Below are 16,489 nucleotides of genomic sequence, written 5' to 3'. Positions count from 1 at the left end.
TTGGATAATAAATCTCTTGTTAGACGTTTTGTTGTGTAGTATCGCTCAGTATTTTTACTCGTTATTTGTATTTTGACTCCCCCTTCGGGCTCATAAAAGTACTCAGCGATTCCACACAACAAAACGTGTAATAAGATATCTGTATTAGTCAATAACAGAACACTCAAATCTGATTTGGTCCCCAGGAGCCTTTGTTTGCTGTTATTCTCGGCTGCTACACCACTGAAACCATCCGATTACTAAATCTATCGGCACAGCATAACATTATAGACTACATGTTCCGAGCCCGTGAAATCTAACAACCACGCCAATGCTAGCCTGTGCAAATCAAGATCAAGCTTAAGCTTGAAGAATGAAGAGTTTGCCCAGGTTCAGAACTGCATGAAATTAACTGGTTACTGATCTTTCTTTTTTCTGATTTGATCACTTTTTCATTTGTGACATTGTAAGCTTTGAATGGAAGCTCTTCCTATTTTTGTTGTGACATTTTTATTCCTTTAAGATCGAAAGAACAGGCATCTACGCTGATAAGAGTCCTCTCCTGACTTTGCATACCGTATTTCCTGGCTGAGTTTCTCGCATTTGTAGGAGACCGAAATGGTGATAGGACTGGGGGAGTACAATAGGCCACCTCCGAGTTCTACGCTGCCTCACTTTCAAATGAAGCCGAGAGCAAAACTTTTCTTGTGGTTACGGGAAAGAAAACTGTCGAGAACGATATCACTTGCGAATCTGCACCTTGGAAATTGGAATCGAAGAAGCGAGACCTGAAAATTTTGGTCATGTTTTCAGTTACGAATTATTTCACGTCATTATTGTCAGTGGATTAAACGCATCAAAAACGCTAAAATTTTTTTAATTATTTTGCAGTGGTTGATTTTATTTGTCTTAATGGTCACCATTTATTCTCCTCTGGGTTGGCCGATGAATGTTTGTCTTTATTTTTAAAAGAAAGGGTGAAACTCCAGGGTGCATTCCGCATAGACCCCACGCCGAAGTTACGCCGAGGGCTTTGAAAATGTACGCCGAATAGGCCACAATTCTACACCGTTGGTAGCATACTACGCCAATAATTGCCCCCGGGCCCAGATCTTTTGCCGCTGCGCCGCCGCGTAAGAGAGGCGGGTAAGAGAAATCCTGCAGCTGGAGACTAGTTTGTTGAAGGGATGTCCATGCTCGCTATCAGGAGAAAAAACATTTACTTTTCATATTTATGCGTTCAGTGATGGTGCTTTATTTTATATAGCCATCGCTGGAAATCGAGGACATAAGAGCCTGCTAATATTGATTCAGGATCGTTTTCACTTATCCGTTGACAAGGAACTATGAATTTCCGTTGTTATCAGTTATCACTTCCGCACCTTATAATTTTAGATACAATATTGTTCATAGAAACAATTTTCGCACAATATGCATTAAATACATATACTATCGTGCTTCGCTTGAACAAGTATACCTCTTTTAATCTCTGCGTTCCGGCTTTTAGCCTTGCACAGGTCAGTGAGCAACAGGAACTATAGCTCCGCTTCACATGACTTAATAGACAGAAGTTGGTCATTAGGTATACAGCGTAGACCAATAAATGTCCAAATTCCTGAAGGAAAGCAATCAATTGCTTGCCTTTTTATATAATTTGTCAATCTATGTTCTTAAATTTTAGGAATCGTCACGTCAAACAAATGACGATCAGCGTTGGCACAGAATACATACATGTTGTCTTACTTATCTGCCAGAAAAGGACAGCGACCTGAATACGAATCTATTCGATCCCCGACTTTCCGGCGAGACTGAATAATGCTTCTCATATCCTGAAAAGAAAGCATTTCGTCCGTGGGAGCGGATCACATCATCTCCTTTCAAATGTAGGCTGATGCTTTCATGAATGATATCATCACACTTCTTTAATGAGGGTAAACACCAGTTCAGTTTCGTTCTTCTGGAAAGTGTCTCATTTGATTGGCTTCCAGACTTTTTGCTGTGCTCTCATGCAGCTATAATAGCTTTCTGCAATGGCCTCTGGTTCCCCTTTTGCGAGTACAATATCCAGGGTAGTGTGTGATTGTGGTTGTGCGATGCTATAAATGCCTTCCTGAGAGTAACATGAGCTGAAAACATTCTGTTCGTGTAAACGGACACTGTACTCCTGTCCACTGGCAAACTTCATCTTAAAAACGGCATCCAAAGTATTGAAGGGGCATGCTCAAACAGGACAAGACTAGCATCCTCGTGTTTCAATGGCTCATCATGAGTACCTTGAACCATAAACCAAGTAGGACATAGACTTTTCCAAATACCTACTTTTACAGCCTCTTTAATTCTGTCCATGTATCGGAATGCCAGTCGAGGATCCTGATCCATTCCCCACTTCTGGATAAGTTCCATGTTAGAAGCAACTGTAAAGGCAGCCTCGCATGCTCTTACGCCATAGGTATCGTACTCGCCGTGCTCTATTTCCAATTTCACGACGCCATCTGCCGATAAAGCGCCACTTTGTAGCCTCGCCAGACCAGCCGCATCGAATGCCTGGAAAACCGTCAAGGAATGGTCTGACACAGCAGATTGCACTCGTCGGTCTAGTGGATTCATGAGATCAGATGCAACACGTTTGTGATCTTCTTTAATGTCGCTTTCTTCACGCAGTTTCCACGTAAATCGACCTCCAGTGACTCGTTTTTCCTTGTCTTTTGTGACAAGCCGGCCTTTCAATAGCTCCACTCCTTTCTACTTTCCACCAGGCTTCAACGTCTCTCCAGCTTTCTTTAATCGCGGGAAATGCACTGTATCACCACTAGCAACTTCTGATAGCTTTGGTTTAACCCTTGGCCACCAGAGTTTCAACTTCCACACAGGAGTGTCAAGCGACTGGACACGTAGCATTAGATCAACCGTTGACAGGCCCCATGATATCCAAGCAGGCCAGCAAATCAACAACAAAGTCTGATCCGGCAATCATGTACTGGAGCTCTTCCTCTTCATTTCGATTTGGATACAGTGCTTCAATTGCTTTCCAGAACGATCCATACCTTTGCTCAATTTTACACCACTGTTCATAGGAGGAACTGGTATATCGCTGACCTACATACGCTACCGGTCTTACAGATGTTTCATCTACTAGCTCAGTGAAGGAAGGCAAAACCTTTCCCATTGGCCAAAATGGGATTGAAGACGTTGAATCCTTTCAGAAACGTTTGGAAGAAGATGCCACCAGGTGATTTCGAACCCTTGACGTCAGACACCCCCAAATTCAAGATGTGAGCAGCATCCCATGTTAGCTCAATTGGTTGAGCGCCAGACTGTTGTGCGGGAGGTCGAGGGTTCAAGCCCTGGCCGGACCAACACTCAAGGTCTTAAAATAACTGAGGAGAATGTGCTACCTTTATATAACATCAAGAAATGGATAGAAATTCTAGTCTTATCGGATAAGGACGAATAAACCGTAGGTCCCGTCTCCTGCATCTATTAATTAGTTAATTTAGTTAGGCAGGGGAGGTTAAAGAACCCTCTCACGAGATTACGGCTGTGATGTGGTCTGGCCTGTTTACTGGGAATTGGACGAAGGGGGTATCTGTTAGATTCGCCTTTCATTGATTGTAAACTGCTTAGCAGTCTGGTAAAGTCCCCCGCACAGTATTGTAAAGCGCCATGAGCTCAGGATATGAGCGCTATATAAATAAAAGTTATTATTATTATTATTATTATTATTATTATTATTATCATTATCATTATTATTATTATTATTTATTATCCCATGTTACTGGTAAGGCCAGGTGATCCTCCCGAGTCTCGACGATGTTTAATGATGCCTATAAGAGCTTTCTGCGAAACCCACTTGCCTGGCATGGACCATCTACTGCAACGCCACACAGTCTTGAAAGCACCTCTTTTGAAAAATGGTTTTCAATTGATTTGATAAGAAGCTCTGCTAGAACCTTGTATGACGCTTGTTCAAGCTCTGAGTAAATCCCGGGGGAAGCGACAGGAATCGGACAGGGAACGCCAGTTTCATCACGGGCAACGACCAGTTTGGCCTGCGGATTTGTCAAGTTGTTCGGGATGGCGTACCTTTATCCACCGTGGCCCATATGTGAGGTGACAGTTAGGTCGAGGGTACAGGATGGTTTAGCCAAACATTGATTATCTTCCGTTGACTGTTTTCTCCAGACAATAGAGAATGTCGTTAAAGTTGTTGCGACTGTGACCAATCACGGCAACCACATTCGAGATGAGCGTTTTGATCTACTGGAAACGCTGCAAGAACATCGTGAACAGTTGCTGAATGTTCGTGTTCCTTCAATAGCTACCACGGGGATACGCGACGAAGATTTGCAGACAATTCTGATGCATACCGCGTCCTTAAAGATACCATCCTTTCTATGGTAGAGAACTTGGATACCTTGGAGTAATATATCATGCGTGGGGATGATGACGAGGATGAAGCTGTCGAGGACTAACTTCCACAACAAAAAAACGGCTCTTTTAGGAGCCACAACGTAAAAGAAAGTCTTGATCAATAGTGTGCATTTTCTTAAACCCTTTTTTTAGGATGGAGGCGGGGATTCCAAGTTCTACGACCGTTTCGGTCACTGGTCAGTACCTTGTTCTGGAAAATATGAGTACGGAATATTATACACTCATGACAGCAAGTTCTAGTGTTTCTTCCAATCAAGAGCTCGCGAGCTACGAGCATTCACTGAAACTCAGCTAAAAGCAATAATCCACTGCCCACATTGAAAAAGAGAGGAAACACGGGGCGTGAGTAAGCGCGCCCTCAGTTATGGTATCGTCAGTGGGGACCCGCAAAGAGTTAAAAACAAATGCGTGTGCACTGCGCGCGCGTGCCTTTCTTAGCCTCAGGTTTCCACTCTTCCGAAAGAGAACAAATTCGCCTTCGAACGCTCAGGTATTAGAGCGGTTGCTTGCCAATGCTCCTGGATACAAGTATTGTACTGTAACAGACGTTCTGCAAAGATATATGCACTCAAAAATATCATACATTTATTTATTTATAGGTTAGTGAGGGTACGCCGGTTACGCCAAGTATTGCCTTCATCATTCGCTTCAGTACGCCGACATCTTGTCGATCGCACGCCGGTACGCCGTAAAATTTTAAAACCCACGCCATCTTCGGCGTAACCTAAACTAAATATACCCTGGGGGAAACCGTACATACTGCATGCACTTGAGATCAGTTTTTTTTTTTTTTGAATCATGACGCCAGAGCCTCTGTGGGCTCCACTACCTCGATGTGAAAGTAGATTTTTCTGATGTAAGGGTTTACCGAGGGTTCACCGCCATACTTCTTTTTCTGAATGCTCCTCATGATAGAACCCCTCTTGCAAACGAATTTCGTTGCTGGCAAACACGACTACAGAACGTAATTAACCACTCAATCATTCATACAATTCTGTTTTTATGGGAGTTTATATGTGATTTTATTTATTTATCGTATTAGGCGCAAAATTACTGAATTGTGATTGGTCAAGACAGAAGGCATTTTTTTTCTTAATTTTTGTAATTGCGCGGGGCAAAATTACTTGAAAATGATTGGCTGAAAATCGTTTAGCAACGGCTGCCAAGGTAAAGAAATTTCTGTTTGTTTTGTAACAAAGGCGTCCCGTTTTGCGCGAGATCAGTAAGAAAACATTTTGCCCCTTAGATTATAAACAAGTAATCATATGGTTTCGCGCAGCGACTCAGGCAATTTCAGCAACTTCCGAAAACACGCGTGATATTAATCCTTAATTTTACTCGGCCCCATGCGATTACCAAAACTAATTGTGTATTGATCAAAGTTGATTCCGACTGGGTCAACTGAAATGAAATTTAAAAGTGAGGTCTTGAACAAGACAGATACAAAATATTACGACCACGATGGGAGTCGAACCCACAATCTTCCGATCCGAAGTCGGACGCCTTATCCATTAGGCCACGCGGCCACCCCTGTCGTAAGAGGGAAAAATTATATATTTAATCCTTTGTAAGTTTTATGGTCAGCGGTAATTTTCAACATTATGTGTGGTTTAGTAAGTTCAGTATGGTGTCTTTTGCGAAAAAAGACCTATTTTACCTACTATTCACCCTTGATAGTGAGGGACCTTTCTAAAGATTTGCACATCATGTTTCCCGCAATATTATTTCGTGCTTTGATTAAAAAGGATTACGGCGACATTTATCGTCTTGACAGCTGGGGTACAAGACAGGAATTATACAACGTAGTATTCCTTTCTAACCCAAGAAACCTAAAAGAACAACACACTCAAAGGACATGAATTTTTCCGTGCGCAAAAAGCCTCAGAGAACTAGAATCGGTGTTCTTAGCATAGAAAATCAGGATATCCAGACTCCTTGTTGTTTACTTTACTCTCGTGGAGGCGCAATACCTCACCTAACCATGGATGTTCTAGACTCGATTGGAAATTTACCATCCATTCTTCATTTATCTCTTGAAACCATGTGAGTAGTTGGTAAGCCTAATCGAACCTACATGTGTTATAGGGCTGTGATGAATTAAATGCGCGCACAACCATGCTAAATTAGGACAGCTACATGTAGCTCAGTTTGTCAAGATGAATTTGGGGCCAGAGTGGGGTGAAGTTAATAAAACATCAGGGCAAGAGTTCCATATAACCCCATACATTAATTATGCATACAGTGTTGCAAAGAAACCTTTATATTTAGTCTTTATGAAATGAATGCATAATTATGTATGGGGTTATCTGGAATTCTTTCCCAAGTTCAAATGTGAATCCTGGGCTCCTGGTTTAAGACCATATACAGTTTTAGGAAAACAACTACTTCAAGGCTATAAGATATACTTCACACAGATTATTCACTTACTGAAAATTGCAATCCAACGGTATATTAAGTACTCTAACTCTGCAGGCTGATAATTTAACATTTGTTGTGGGCTTTCATAGGATTGATCAGCCAGGAATTGAGACAATTAATAAGTCAAGCCACAATGGAATAAAGCCATTCTTAGGACTTCAAGTGAGTGAAGCAACACTTTCTTTTATGATAAGTATACTTGAGGTAATACACCAACAAAAGCAAAAACAAAAACAAAACAAAAAAGAACTAAGGTATTGTTTTTGGTTTAGCCTTGTGAATGTGATGTATTTTTCTTAACCCTTTCACTTCAAGATCTCATCATTAATTCTCCTCACTTTCTGCCATAAATTATAATTCTTATGATGTTAGGTGGGAGAATTTGTTATTGGATCAAGTAATAACCCCTTAATCCTTTAACTCCCAATATCTGCTTGTTAATTCTTCCCTCTAACTGCAACACATTTCATTGTAAATTAGTTACAAGAATTTGGTGTTAGATCGAGATAACAACTTCTACCTGATTAGTTTGAGTATAATTTCTCATTACCTGTTTGCTGGATAATGTACGGATATCATAGAGTGGAGTTACTTGTTAATCACTTCTGGGAGTTCAAGGGTTTGTTGATATTTTTCTTATTTACTCATCACTTGTTTGCTTAATACTTTCTTTCAAGATCACTTATTGGAATTATAGGGTTAAGTTTTTACCACAAAGATTTTTTTAGTTATGCATCAGAACCTCTAAAGAAGTACATGTACAATGTAGATTAGATTCATGGCCTCTTAGATTTTCCTCTAAGAAGTTTGCCAAGTGACTTCATGTACTTAACATTGCCTCAAGTTCAAACTTAACACACATGTATCAGTGACATTTTTTAATTTTTATGATAGGGATTCATTACATACTTATCAATTCAAGATCCTGGTCAAGAAATACGTGAAGGCTACAATGAAGAGAAGTCTGTGTCTGTATGGACACCAGGTGGCCGCAAAAAGGTGCTTAATCAAATGTAATCAATTCAGAAGTTGTGAATACAGTGAAGCACATCATCAACTGTTAAGGTTTTGAAAAAAGTAAAAGTTAGGTAACCCAAAGATAAAAATCATAAATCCAGGGATACCAGATAAATGATTGAATGTAAGTTAAGAAGAGGGTAACAGGCCAAACTGGTCACACCTCTTGCCTTTTGCCCCTCTTATATTCAGTTACTGAATGTTGTTCAATGTTAGGAGGACATTTTCCAATTGGGCTTTCCTAAATATCAACATTCTTGCATCTTTTAAGGCATTTCTTCCAGCTCAAGACACATTTAGCTGATTTTTTAGAGTTTATAAGGACAAGTTGATTTTGATGTGGAGATGCACCTGGCAGACTTGAAACAGCTTCTGTAAAATGCAAATGTTGGTGAACCATGAAAATTTTTCCATTCATGCTACACCCAACGAACTGCTTTCCTTCAATACACACCAGTGTTAGCTAATTACCATTTACACTCATGGCATAGTTGTAAATAGTTTTTTTCTGGAGATCTGGTACAACATCATGCTACTTAGGGCATTTGGAAAAACTTGATTTGAGCAGATGGAAAAATAAAGAATTCATTTCAACCCCCTATTGAAGATATTGTCCTGAAATATATGAAGGTGTTAGTAATCTGTCCCTCTACTCCCAGTTTCTTCTATGTGAATCCATAAGAGATGGAGGCTCACTCGATGACCTCATGGTTTTCTTAGCCTCCATGCACGAACTAAGGAACACTGTTACCTTTAAATTTTTACATATGTATCCTTTCCTGTTTTTTTATGCTAATATTGTAACTAAAACTTGAGTGCTAAATAAAGTAAATTTGAAAGTTGAAAACCTTGTGATGCTTTTAAATAGAAGATTTCCATCAACTTACAAGACAAGTAAGTGTTATGGTTATCCCAGAAATTTACTTGAAAATGTGTGTTCCATTATATGTACATTGTATAACTTACAGCATCTTTTTGTGATGATTTCCAGGTGGATGTGAATCAGTTCAAAGCAGTGCTTGAATCATTCAAACCTGACATGGCTGAATGTCTTTGTGATACAATTCCTGCATCAGGACAGACCGAAAAGAGAATTCATAAATCTGTTGATCGGACATTAAAATTTCTTGACCAATGTATTGAGGAAAAGGCAAAAAGTAAGGTTGGTTAATTCTCTGCATTTTCCTTTTCTATGGCTTTGTCTTTTCATCCTGTACCTTCTTTTAAGTTATGAACAAAACAGAGATTATTTTTCGGCTCTTTTACAATATAATTTTTTATTTCATGCAGAGCTTGATATCATGCAATTTATTAGGAGTAATCGAAGGATCAAGCTCAGAGACACAAAGAATACGATCTGCAAAAGAAACATCAAAGAGACCAGTTGCAGGTATAAAAAAGATACTGTTGCTGGCCATTTTGATTCATACTGACAGTACTGAATGTAGATGGAAGGTTGATTCAAATGCCATGTTCTTAATTAAACTGAAGGAAGTAAATTTTGGTGCTGATTTGTTTTAAAGGATTTATTTTCTGAAGGACCTTAATCTTCTAAATTGAGAAGTACCACTATCTGCAAAATCTGAAAAAAACTGAAACCAGGAAAATTTCCATGCTTCCATATATTTGAAGAGTCAAATTTACCAGTAGGCTAACTTTTTTTGATGCCTTTGTTGGTATTCATTTTAGTGAGTGACTTAGTTGTACAGAAAAGGACTGGGGCAGACCCAAAGGTGATTTGAATAGCTCAGTCAAACCTTTAAATGAAGATGTTTAAAAGCACCTGCACTTTCTGGCAAAAAACTTATAATTGGTGGACATAATGGATGTTTAAAATAGGGAAAATCAGAGATTGTCCCAAAGGCACGAAACAGTCTTCATTAATTTTATCCCTTTTAAAAAACCTAAATTTCGACATGTTCAGAGAAGAGCATGTGCCCTAACATTCTAGGATAGTCTGCCTTCGGCAAACATTTATTTGAACCCCCCATTCACCAAATCCTGGGTCCAGCTCAGAAGGAGTCACACTAAATGGAAGATTATTTGCAAGGTTGAAAAAAAAATGTTGTCATCCATAGAACTAATTATTTGTAAAATAATCTTTTGTGTTATGGAACATGTAGTCTTCCAACTGTGGAAAGAAACTTTAAAGACCATATTCCTAGGCCAGCTACACTCAGTCAACAAATTATTCAACTCAGGAGATGATGGTTTGTCTCTCTTTGCAGGTTTTGTTCTTGAGGGATTCAGTTCTAGTGTGTGTAATTGGTGTGCTTTGTTGAAGAAGACTTTGGTCAGTACTTGTTCATAATTGCAACAATTATTACTGACAGTCTTGATAATTATTTTCAGGCATTGTTTTTCATTATCTAAGGACAAAAGTAAATTTTTTTTTATTAAGTTTATTTGTCACATAAGTCCTAATGTTTGCAGATTGGGTGCTTGGTTTAAGTTAAGATCCTGAACTAACAACAGATGAGTTTTTACTTTGTATGCAACTTACAACACGAGAGTATGTTAGTTCAGAGTACTGATGTTGCCTGATGTCAGTTTTGTGTTCATATTAGGAATTTTTACCTGATGATAAGCCCCGACTGATTCATGGTGTCGGATCTCCAGGTGGGCATTATTGATTTTCTTTCTGTTTTTTATAAAACAAAGCCTTGGGTGATATTATTTGTAATCATAAGCACCTTGTGATAACTTCTTTCTTCTATAACATGGGACTCTCAGATTTATCGTGATTTGTGAAAAAAATTCAACTTGTGCAAGATAACAATTAGGCAAAAGTAACTGCTGTGCATCCCATTTTTAATTCACTCAGGGATTTTGGTTGGTGTTTCTATGATAACACTTTCCTGAAAGTTCGTTCAGAAAAATTCAGGGAAATTTTATTAAATATTTCACAGTATATATGATTAACCTGCACTGATAACCTGTTGTATATGCGCATACATTGTGCACTGAGATCTTTGATTGTCAGGTGAAAGCGCATGTCAGTTAAGTCTGGAAATTAAAGTTTAACCGTATATACTGTGAAATATTTCATAAAATTTCCTTGAATTTTTCTGAATCACTCTTTTAAACAACAGATACTAAGTGCTTTGGTTCTGAGTCAATGTTAATATGGTAATTTGGTAATATCAACTGAGTTGAAATTGTAAATTGTGATTCACTCTGATGAAGGGCTAATGCTCTAAACATCAGCTTTTTAACTCTTTATGGTGCCCAATTTACAATTTCTACTTAATAGTTGATATAACCAAATTACCTTGTTACCCCACTGACACACCACCACAGTTTCTTTAGAAACCTACCCCCTATCTACATATTAATTAACACCTTGACTCCAAAGAGTGATAGGGACCTAACTTCTCCTAACAATATCACCCCCAAATTACACATGTACATCACAAGAATAGAGGAAATGATCACCAACTAAAGAAGCTCTCACTTGATTGTTAAACAAATTGTCCTTCTGAGCACCTTAGGAAGTGTTTATTAGAGAACAGTATGGAGAATATGCATACTGATGTTAGGGTGTAAAAGTTCAAATCCACCACACATCTGTTTTGTTAGAAAAGTATTGTTAGGGTAAAGAAACTATGACTGCATGTCGTGCTTTTTTTCTTCCTCTTCTCTTTCTTGCCCTTTTTCAGAAGAGGTAGTGTTGGCCGTGGAATGTGGAGTTGATATCTTTGATTCATGATATCCTTTACTTTCATCAGGAAAGAACAAAGAACAATGCTTCTGTCTGCAGCCTCCATCTTTATTAATCTTTAATGGAGCATCTATATTAGGTTTATGGGGGAAGCAAGGGCCAAGTGATAGATGGCAAGATCTGGATGAAGAATTCCATTTTAGGTTCTAGTCCTGGCTTGGGACACTACATGATGTGTTCACAAGCAAAATGCTATATTTTCACAGGAGAAACCCGCAGAGAAAGCATTATTTTTATTATTGGCTGTGCTTAATTTTATTTCATGAATTTTCGCTCCCAAGGTCACGTCACACAAGTGGCTCATTTGTACCCTATGCCCACTCAAGTGGCAACTCAAGTGGTCTGCAAGCTACTTTTGAACCCAGTAGGGTCAGGGGAACCTGATTCAAAAGCTTTTTAAAGCTAAGAGAGCCATGCAAGTTAATCTGGTATGCGACCTACATGTTCTCGCCTACCCCACTTGGCAGGTGTCAGCCCTATTATCAGTGACTGTAATACATGTAGCATTAGTTTGTCTTTTTTCTTTTTGTTTTTGTCTGCCTTTTTTTCTTTCATTGGTAAGTTTTTGTTACATTATCACCACCTGTGTTTGGGTGCACAGAATGGAAGAATAAGCAAATGACGTACTTTTCATTTGAGACTTCCCAAGTTGTCACAAGACCCCATAGTTTGTGGGAGTAAGAAAAACAGATGTTAGTATTTTATTGAATATTTTGCCCTTAATTATCACACCTATCCTTGTCAAGTAGCAGAGAGAGGATGTGCTTTGGATATTAAGTGGAGCAGAAAAAGGTTCAAACCAGAGCTCACCTATTCACCCTCAACTTCAGAGAGAATAGAAGGAGAACAAAAAAGTTCACATGAAAAAGAACTAGATGGTGGTGAAACAATGTATGAAATAAATCTCAATCATGTAAGGTAAGACTGTCTTTTGTAATTGAAAGAATTTAAGGTGTGACTTTGCCTCCCAGAGACTGATGATTTAGTTCATTTTTTCAACGTTTTTCTTTCTATTCATTTCTTCAATTTGTGCATTATTTTTATTGATAATAGTAATGATAATAATAATGGTATTGATAATGATATTGATAATGATAATGGTGATGATGATATTGATAATGTTAATATTGTTAATTATGATATTATACCACAGAGTGCCCTCCAGTTATTAAAAGGGGGTTTTTAGTAAGGTCTTCTAAAAATACAACTGCAATAAATTAACATTCAAAAATAAAAATTATCAACCTCAAAACATGGAAAAACTCTGGGGTGGATATTCAATGATATAGTTATTTATTCATTCATTCATTAAGGTATAGCTCAGACTTCACTCCTCTTGTTAGTGGCTGTACATGTTACTGCTGTACGAATCATACACGGGCATATGTTCATCATCTGCTTGTCACCAAAGAGATGCTTTCTAAAGTTCTTCTCATGATGTAAGTACTTCATCATTGTGTTTCCTTGCTACTGTCCATGTGACAGACTGGGCTATAACATATGTAAATTATCTTTCAGTAGGTACTACTAGTAAGAAAAAAATTAGGGAAATGAGAGAAATAGGTAGGCATAACTCTAAAATTAGAGTCATTGAACAGTGCATGGAACATTTCATTAATGGGTGTTGGGGACACTGCATTAAAAACTTCCCAGCAACACTCCAGATCAAAGGGTCTTGGTTTAAGCCCTGGTCAAGATCAGAAAACTGTCAAGGAACCCAGTCAAAATCATTGGGAGGAGGGCTATGGAGTAAACCTTAATGGACTTGCATTCCATCTAGGAGAAACAGCAGCACTTTTGCCCAACATTTCCCACAACCTTGTATCCAAAGTCATTGGAAACAGATTGTCACAGATTATGTATCTGTAATCCATTACAGTGACTTGTAAATGGAGAATTATCTACAAGATTATTTAAATTTACTATTTTTTTTTTCTTTTTATTTCAGACATAATTTGCATGAATATTGCCAGTTTTTCACGGGCATTCATTTATCAATCAAAGAGGATAACTTTGAAGAGTTCAAAAGAAACTTCACAGAAAGCCATCAGCTATAGCATTAAGATCCCTAGCTTGTCTTCATTTCTTTTTAACAAAATTTTAGTTTTCTTGTTGCGACCTTCCTATCAACTCTCCTAGAGACGTGTGCTAGAGTAAGACTCTCTAGTTTTACAGGGTTTGTGTTAAGGTCACAAACAAGACCCTCATCTTTTCCCTCCTGGCCCCACCCACGTCTTAAATGACCTGTATAATCCAGTTTCTTACACATCATTGTGACTGTGTGGCTTGACGTCTATCTTTGTGGATCCATTTGTTTGTCCATACGTTTGTGTCTTCTTCACTCTGTCTTTGTGTCAATCTGTCTTTCTATTTGTCCAATGGGCTGGCAAACTTTTTCTTTAAATTAAACGTTTTCACCAGTCATCATTAATCGTCAGGAAGGGATCACATGGTTTCGGGGGGAACGGAGGGGGGTATACAGAGTATAAAGGGGGGGGGGAGACCATAGAAAATTGACTGCCAATAACTGCCAATGAGGGGTGATCATATGAATATCACAAACCATATAGGGAAATCACGTAAATGTTATTGTGAAACCACCAAAAGCCCCCCACCCCCCCCCCACCCTCCTCCTCTTCAATGACGGGTCCCTCAACTTCTCAACACGCGGCACAAACTGGGGTCAGTGGGTGGGGACAAGAACTATAAAACTTCAATCTCGTCAGTGCTGCTACTCTTGAGAACCAATACTAAGAAGAGAGTTTTCACTTGTGACAACTGAGATACTTTCATCCAATTATTTATTGAAAAATTCTCTCCATAAATTTTCACTCGCAAAATAAAGCATTTTAAAATTTTCACAATTTTTGACGTAAATATTTAATCTGTTCTGCGCCGCAAACACTGCAAACTATGATAAGGGCTCGATTTGGGGCATGAAAAATAGCTATAAAATTTCGAATTTCTTTCAATAATCCTTATATATATTGTAAGTATTGATATTCCTCTTGAACTTCATAACAAAGTGTGAAATGTGATACGCGAATTGCGTCACTTAATAACTAATTGAATGCAACACTATAGGCGAAAGCGACGATCGTTTTTAGTATGCAACGCTGAGTTGAAAATCGCAACATTGCTTAACGGCAGTGAATTAATTTCGACCGTAAGGCATCAGAACGCTTAGCTCTACTCGTCGAACGTAACTTAGACGTGAACATGTGACCCTTGCTTAAAAACAATACTTGAAAGTATGCTACGTATCGCTTTCTCTTCATTTCTTGGGGTAAATTTTAACGGAATACGTTCGTTTAAAGTTAATATCAAAGTTCAAGTTTTCCTTTAAGCGTGTCGGTTTGTTGTAGTTCTGGCGGAATCAAGCCGGTGGTTTCAGTGTCGCTGAAGTACCCTTCATCTCCCACGTAATGAGTTGGGTACAGAAGTAAGGGCTCTGCTGTCATGGCAACAAGGTTACGGGGATAAAAGTGATTGGCCCACTCCGAGCTGCAACAGAAATAGAAGAAAAAATAGATAAAATTTAAAAAGAGACGAAAGAATACAAATAGGGCGAGAGGAAACAACAAGGGATGAAATAGCAAATGTTATTTTTGAAGCCTACTCTCTTTAAGAATCCATTATTTGCCAGAAGGTCCCTGAAAAATCTAGACCCTCCCCTGAGAGGGTAGGGTCTAGATTTCTTTCTCACCAGGTATAATCCCGTACGTGTAAATCACGTCGTTTTCCTAAAAATAATTTAAGATTGTAATTACTAATATTCCGACCGAAAATCAAGTTGTAAGATTCTCATCATCAAGTTGGTCTGCCTCTGAAAATGTTTTATTTAATGACCTTTCTACCGAAAATATCCGATATCTCGGGTTGAGAGGGGAGGCCATGATGACAATGATATATTACAAGAATGGATTGTCCACTTTACACCCAGAATTAGCGCCTATATAATCGTACTTACTTTAAATGCTTGTTGAACATAATAGGTAAAAACTCGTCCACGGCGACCATTTTCTCCAGCGGTTTCGCAGACACAAGTTTGCGGGCGCCTCGTAATGAAATGGCATACCCCAACGTCCAATAAGTATATTCAGCCCAAGCTAGTGCCGAGGCTCCTGGAACCATTGTAACAGCATTACTGTGGAATCTCTTGCGCCCTATATAACTGGGCGAGACAAGGCAACATAATTAACAAATGACCCAAAGAAGGCGTTCGAACCGTCAGCTTTGCTGAGTCAGCTAAGGCCCTTGAGTTACTGAGCTTGTGTTATTGACCACTGTGAAGGACTAGTAACACCCAAGTGAGACCCACCATCCCCCGCTTCCTTCCGGGAGGAAAATAACTTAGTTAAAACACTCGGAAAGTCTAAACTCACATTAGTTCCCAGGGGTACTCGCTCGACAGGGCGTTTGCCTCTTGGAGTAGATCTTGAAGCTGATTCCGAAAATCGGGTTCAAATCGGACATCATCTTCTAACACCAACACTTTATCCAAACCATTATTGATCATCTAAGGATTAAAAAGGATGGGGAAAAATGAAATTACAACCGATTAGCGGTAGTCTTCAGATGAGACTGACGAAAGAAGAACGAACGAAAGTTGTCACCAGAGAAACGAAGGTAGCAACAGTAATAGTACGGATTTGAGTCCAACGAGGTTTTTTATAATACGGTACGAATTATTTTATATGAGGAGGCAGTGTGGCAGTGTGGCAGTGTGGCAGTGTGGCAGTGTGGCCGTGTGGCCGAGTGGTTAGAGTGGTTAGAGTGTCGGACTTGTAATCCGCCGCTCCCGGGTTCGAGTCCCACCCTGACCACTGGATCTGTTTTACGGTAGCCCCGAGTTCAGATCCTTGGCCACGCTTGTAAATAGCCAACTGGTTTGCCTTCGGCCGGTTGGGATTCTTAATGATG

At 39.1% G+C, this 16,489-nt stretch overlaps 2 protein-coding genes, 1 non-coding gene and 1 pseudogene across 5 annotated transcripts in view; 1 reads left to right on the top strand and 3 right to left on the bottom strand.

Moving 5' to 3' along the window:
- Nucleotides 1-1,718: 1,718 nt before the first annotated feature.
- LOC148733405 (uncharacterized) lies at nucleotides 1,719-5,320 on the bottom strand (annotated as a pseudogene).
- Nucleotides 5,321-5,863: 543 nt separating this feature from the next.
- On the bottom strand, nucleotides 5,864-5,936 carry Trnar-ucg (transfer RNA arginine (anticodon UCG)). The gene has a single exon. It is a non-coding gene; the product is annotated as a tRNA-Arg (tRNA).
- A 98-nt stretch (nucleotides 5,937-6,034) lies between these two features.
- Nucleotides 6,035-14,428, top strand: LOC111324488 (queuine tRNA-ribosyltransferase accessory subunit 2). 2 transcript variants are annotated; one of them, XM_088756983.1, is made up of 11 exons: nucleotides 6,035-6,453; nucleotides 6,918-6,990; nucleotides 7,723-7,827; nucleotides 8,837-9,007; nucleotides 9,136-9,235; nucleotides 10,074-10,138; nucleotides 10,413-10,464; nucleotides 11,505-11,553; nucleotides 12,299-12,484; nucleotides 12,880-13,005; nucleotides 13,085-13,500. In XM_088756983.1, exons 1-11 carry the CDS (start codon nucleotides 6,266-6,268, stop codon nucleotides 13,095-13,097), a joined length of 1,128 nt encoding a protein of 375 aa, XP_088613109.1. In that variant the 5' UTR covers nucleotides 6,035-6,265; the 3' UTR covers nucleotides 13,098-13,500. The 2 variants fall into 2 exon arrangements, with proteins under 2 accessions (XP_088613109.1, XP_022783791.2); XM_022928056.2 differs by lacking the exon at nucleotides 13,085-13,500 and adding an exon at nucleotides 13,515-14,428 and having other exon boundaries at nucleotides 6,038-6,453.
- LOC111324469 (procollagen galactosyltransferase 1) overlaps nucleotides 14,351-16,489 on the bottom strand; it is a 21,497-nt gene continuing 19,358 nt past the window's right edge. Inside the window, exons 11-14 of one of the 2 annotated variants that reach the window (XR_016000007.1) lie at nucleotides 15,952-16,085; nucleotides 15,537-15,740; nucleotides 15,186-15,309; nucleotides 14,963-15,070 (exon numbers count right to left, since the gene is read on the bottom strand). Coding sequence is in view for 1 of the 2 variants with exons in the window: in XM_088756982.1 (XP_088613108.1) it covers nucleotides 14,890-15,070; nucleotides 15,537-15,740; nucleotides 15,952-16,085 (519 nt within the window). In the remaining variant the exon portion in view is untranslated. Of the gene's footprint in view, nucleotides 15,071-15,185; nucleotides 15,310-15,536; nucleotides 15,741-15,951; nucleotides 16,086-16,489 lie in introns of both variants that reach the window. The other variant, XM_088756982.1, reaches the window with a different exon arrangement.

This window comes from Stylophora pistillata, chromosome 4 (assembly GCF_964205215.1).
Source record: "Stylophora pistillata chromosome 4, jaStyPist1.2, whole genome shotgun sequence".
Lineage (NCBI taxonomy): Eukaryota > Metazoa > Cnidaria > Anthozoa > Scleractinia > Pocilloporidae > Stylophora > Stylophora pistillata.
Note: the sequence above shows the minus strand (reverse complement) of the source record. Positions and strands in the feature narration are given on the sequence as shown.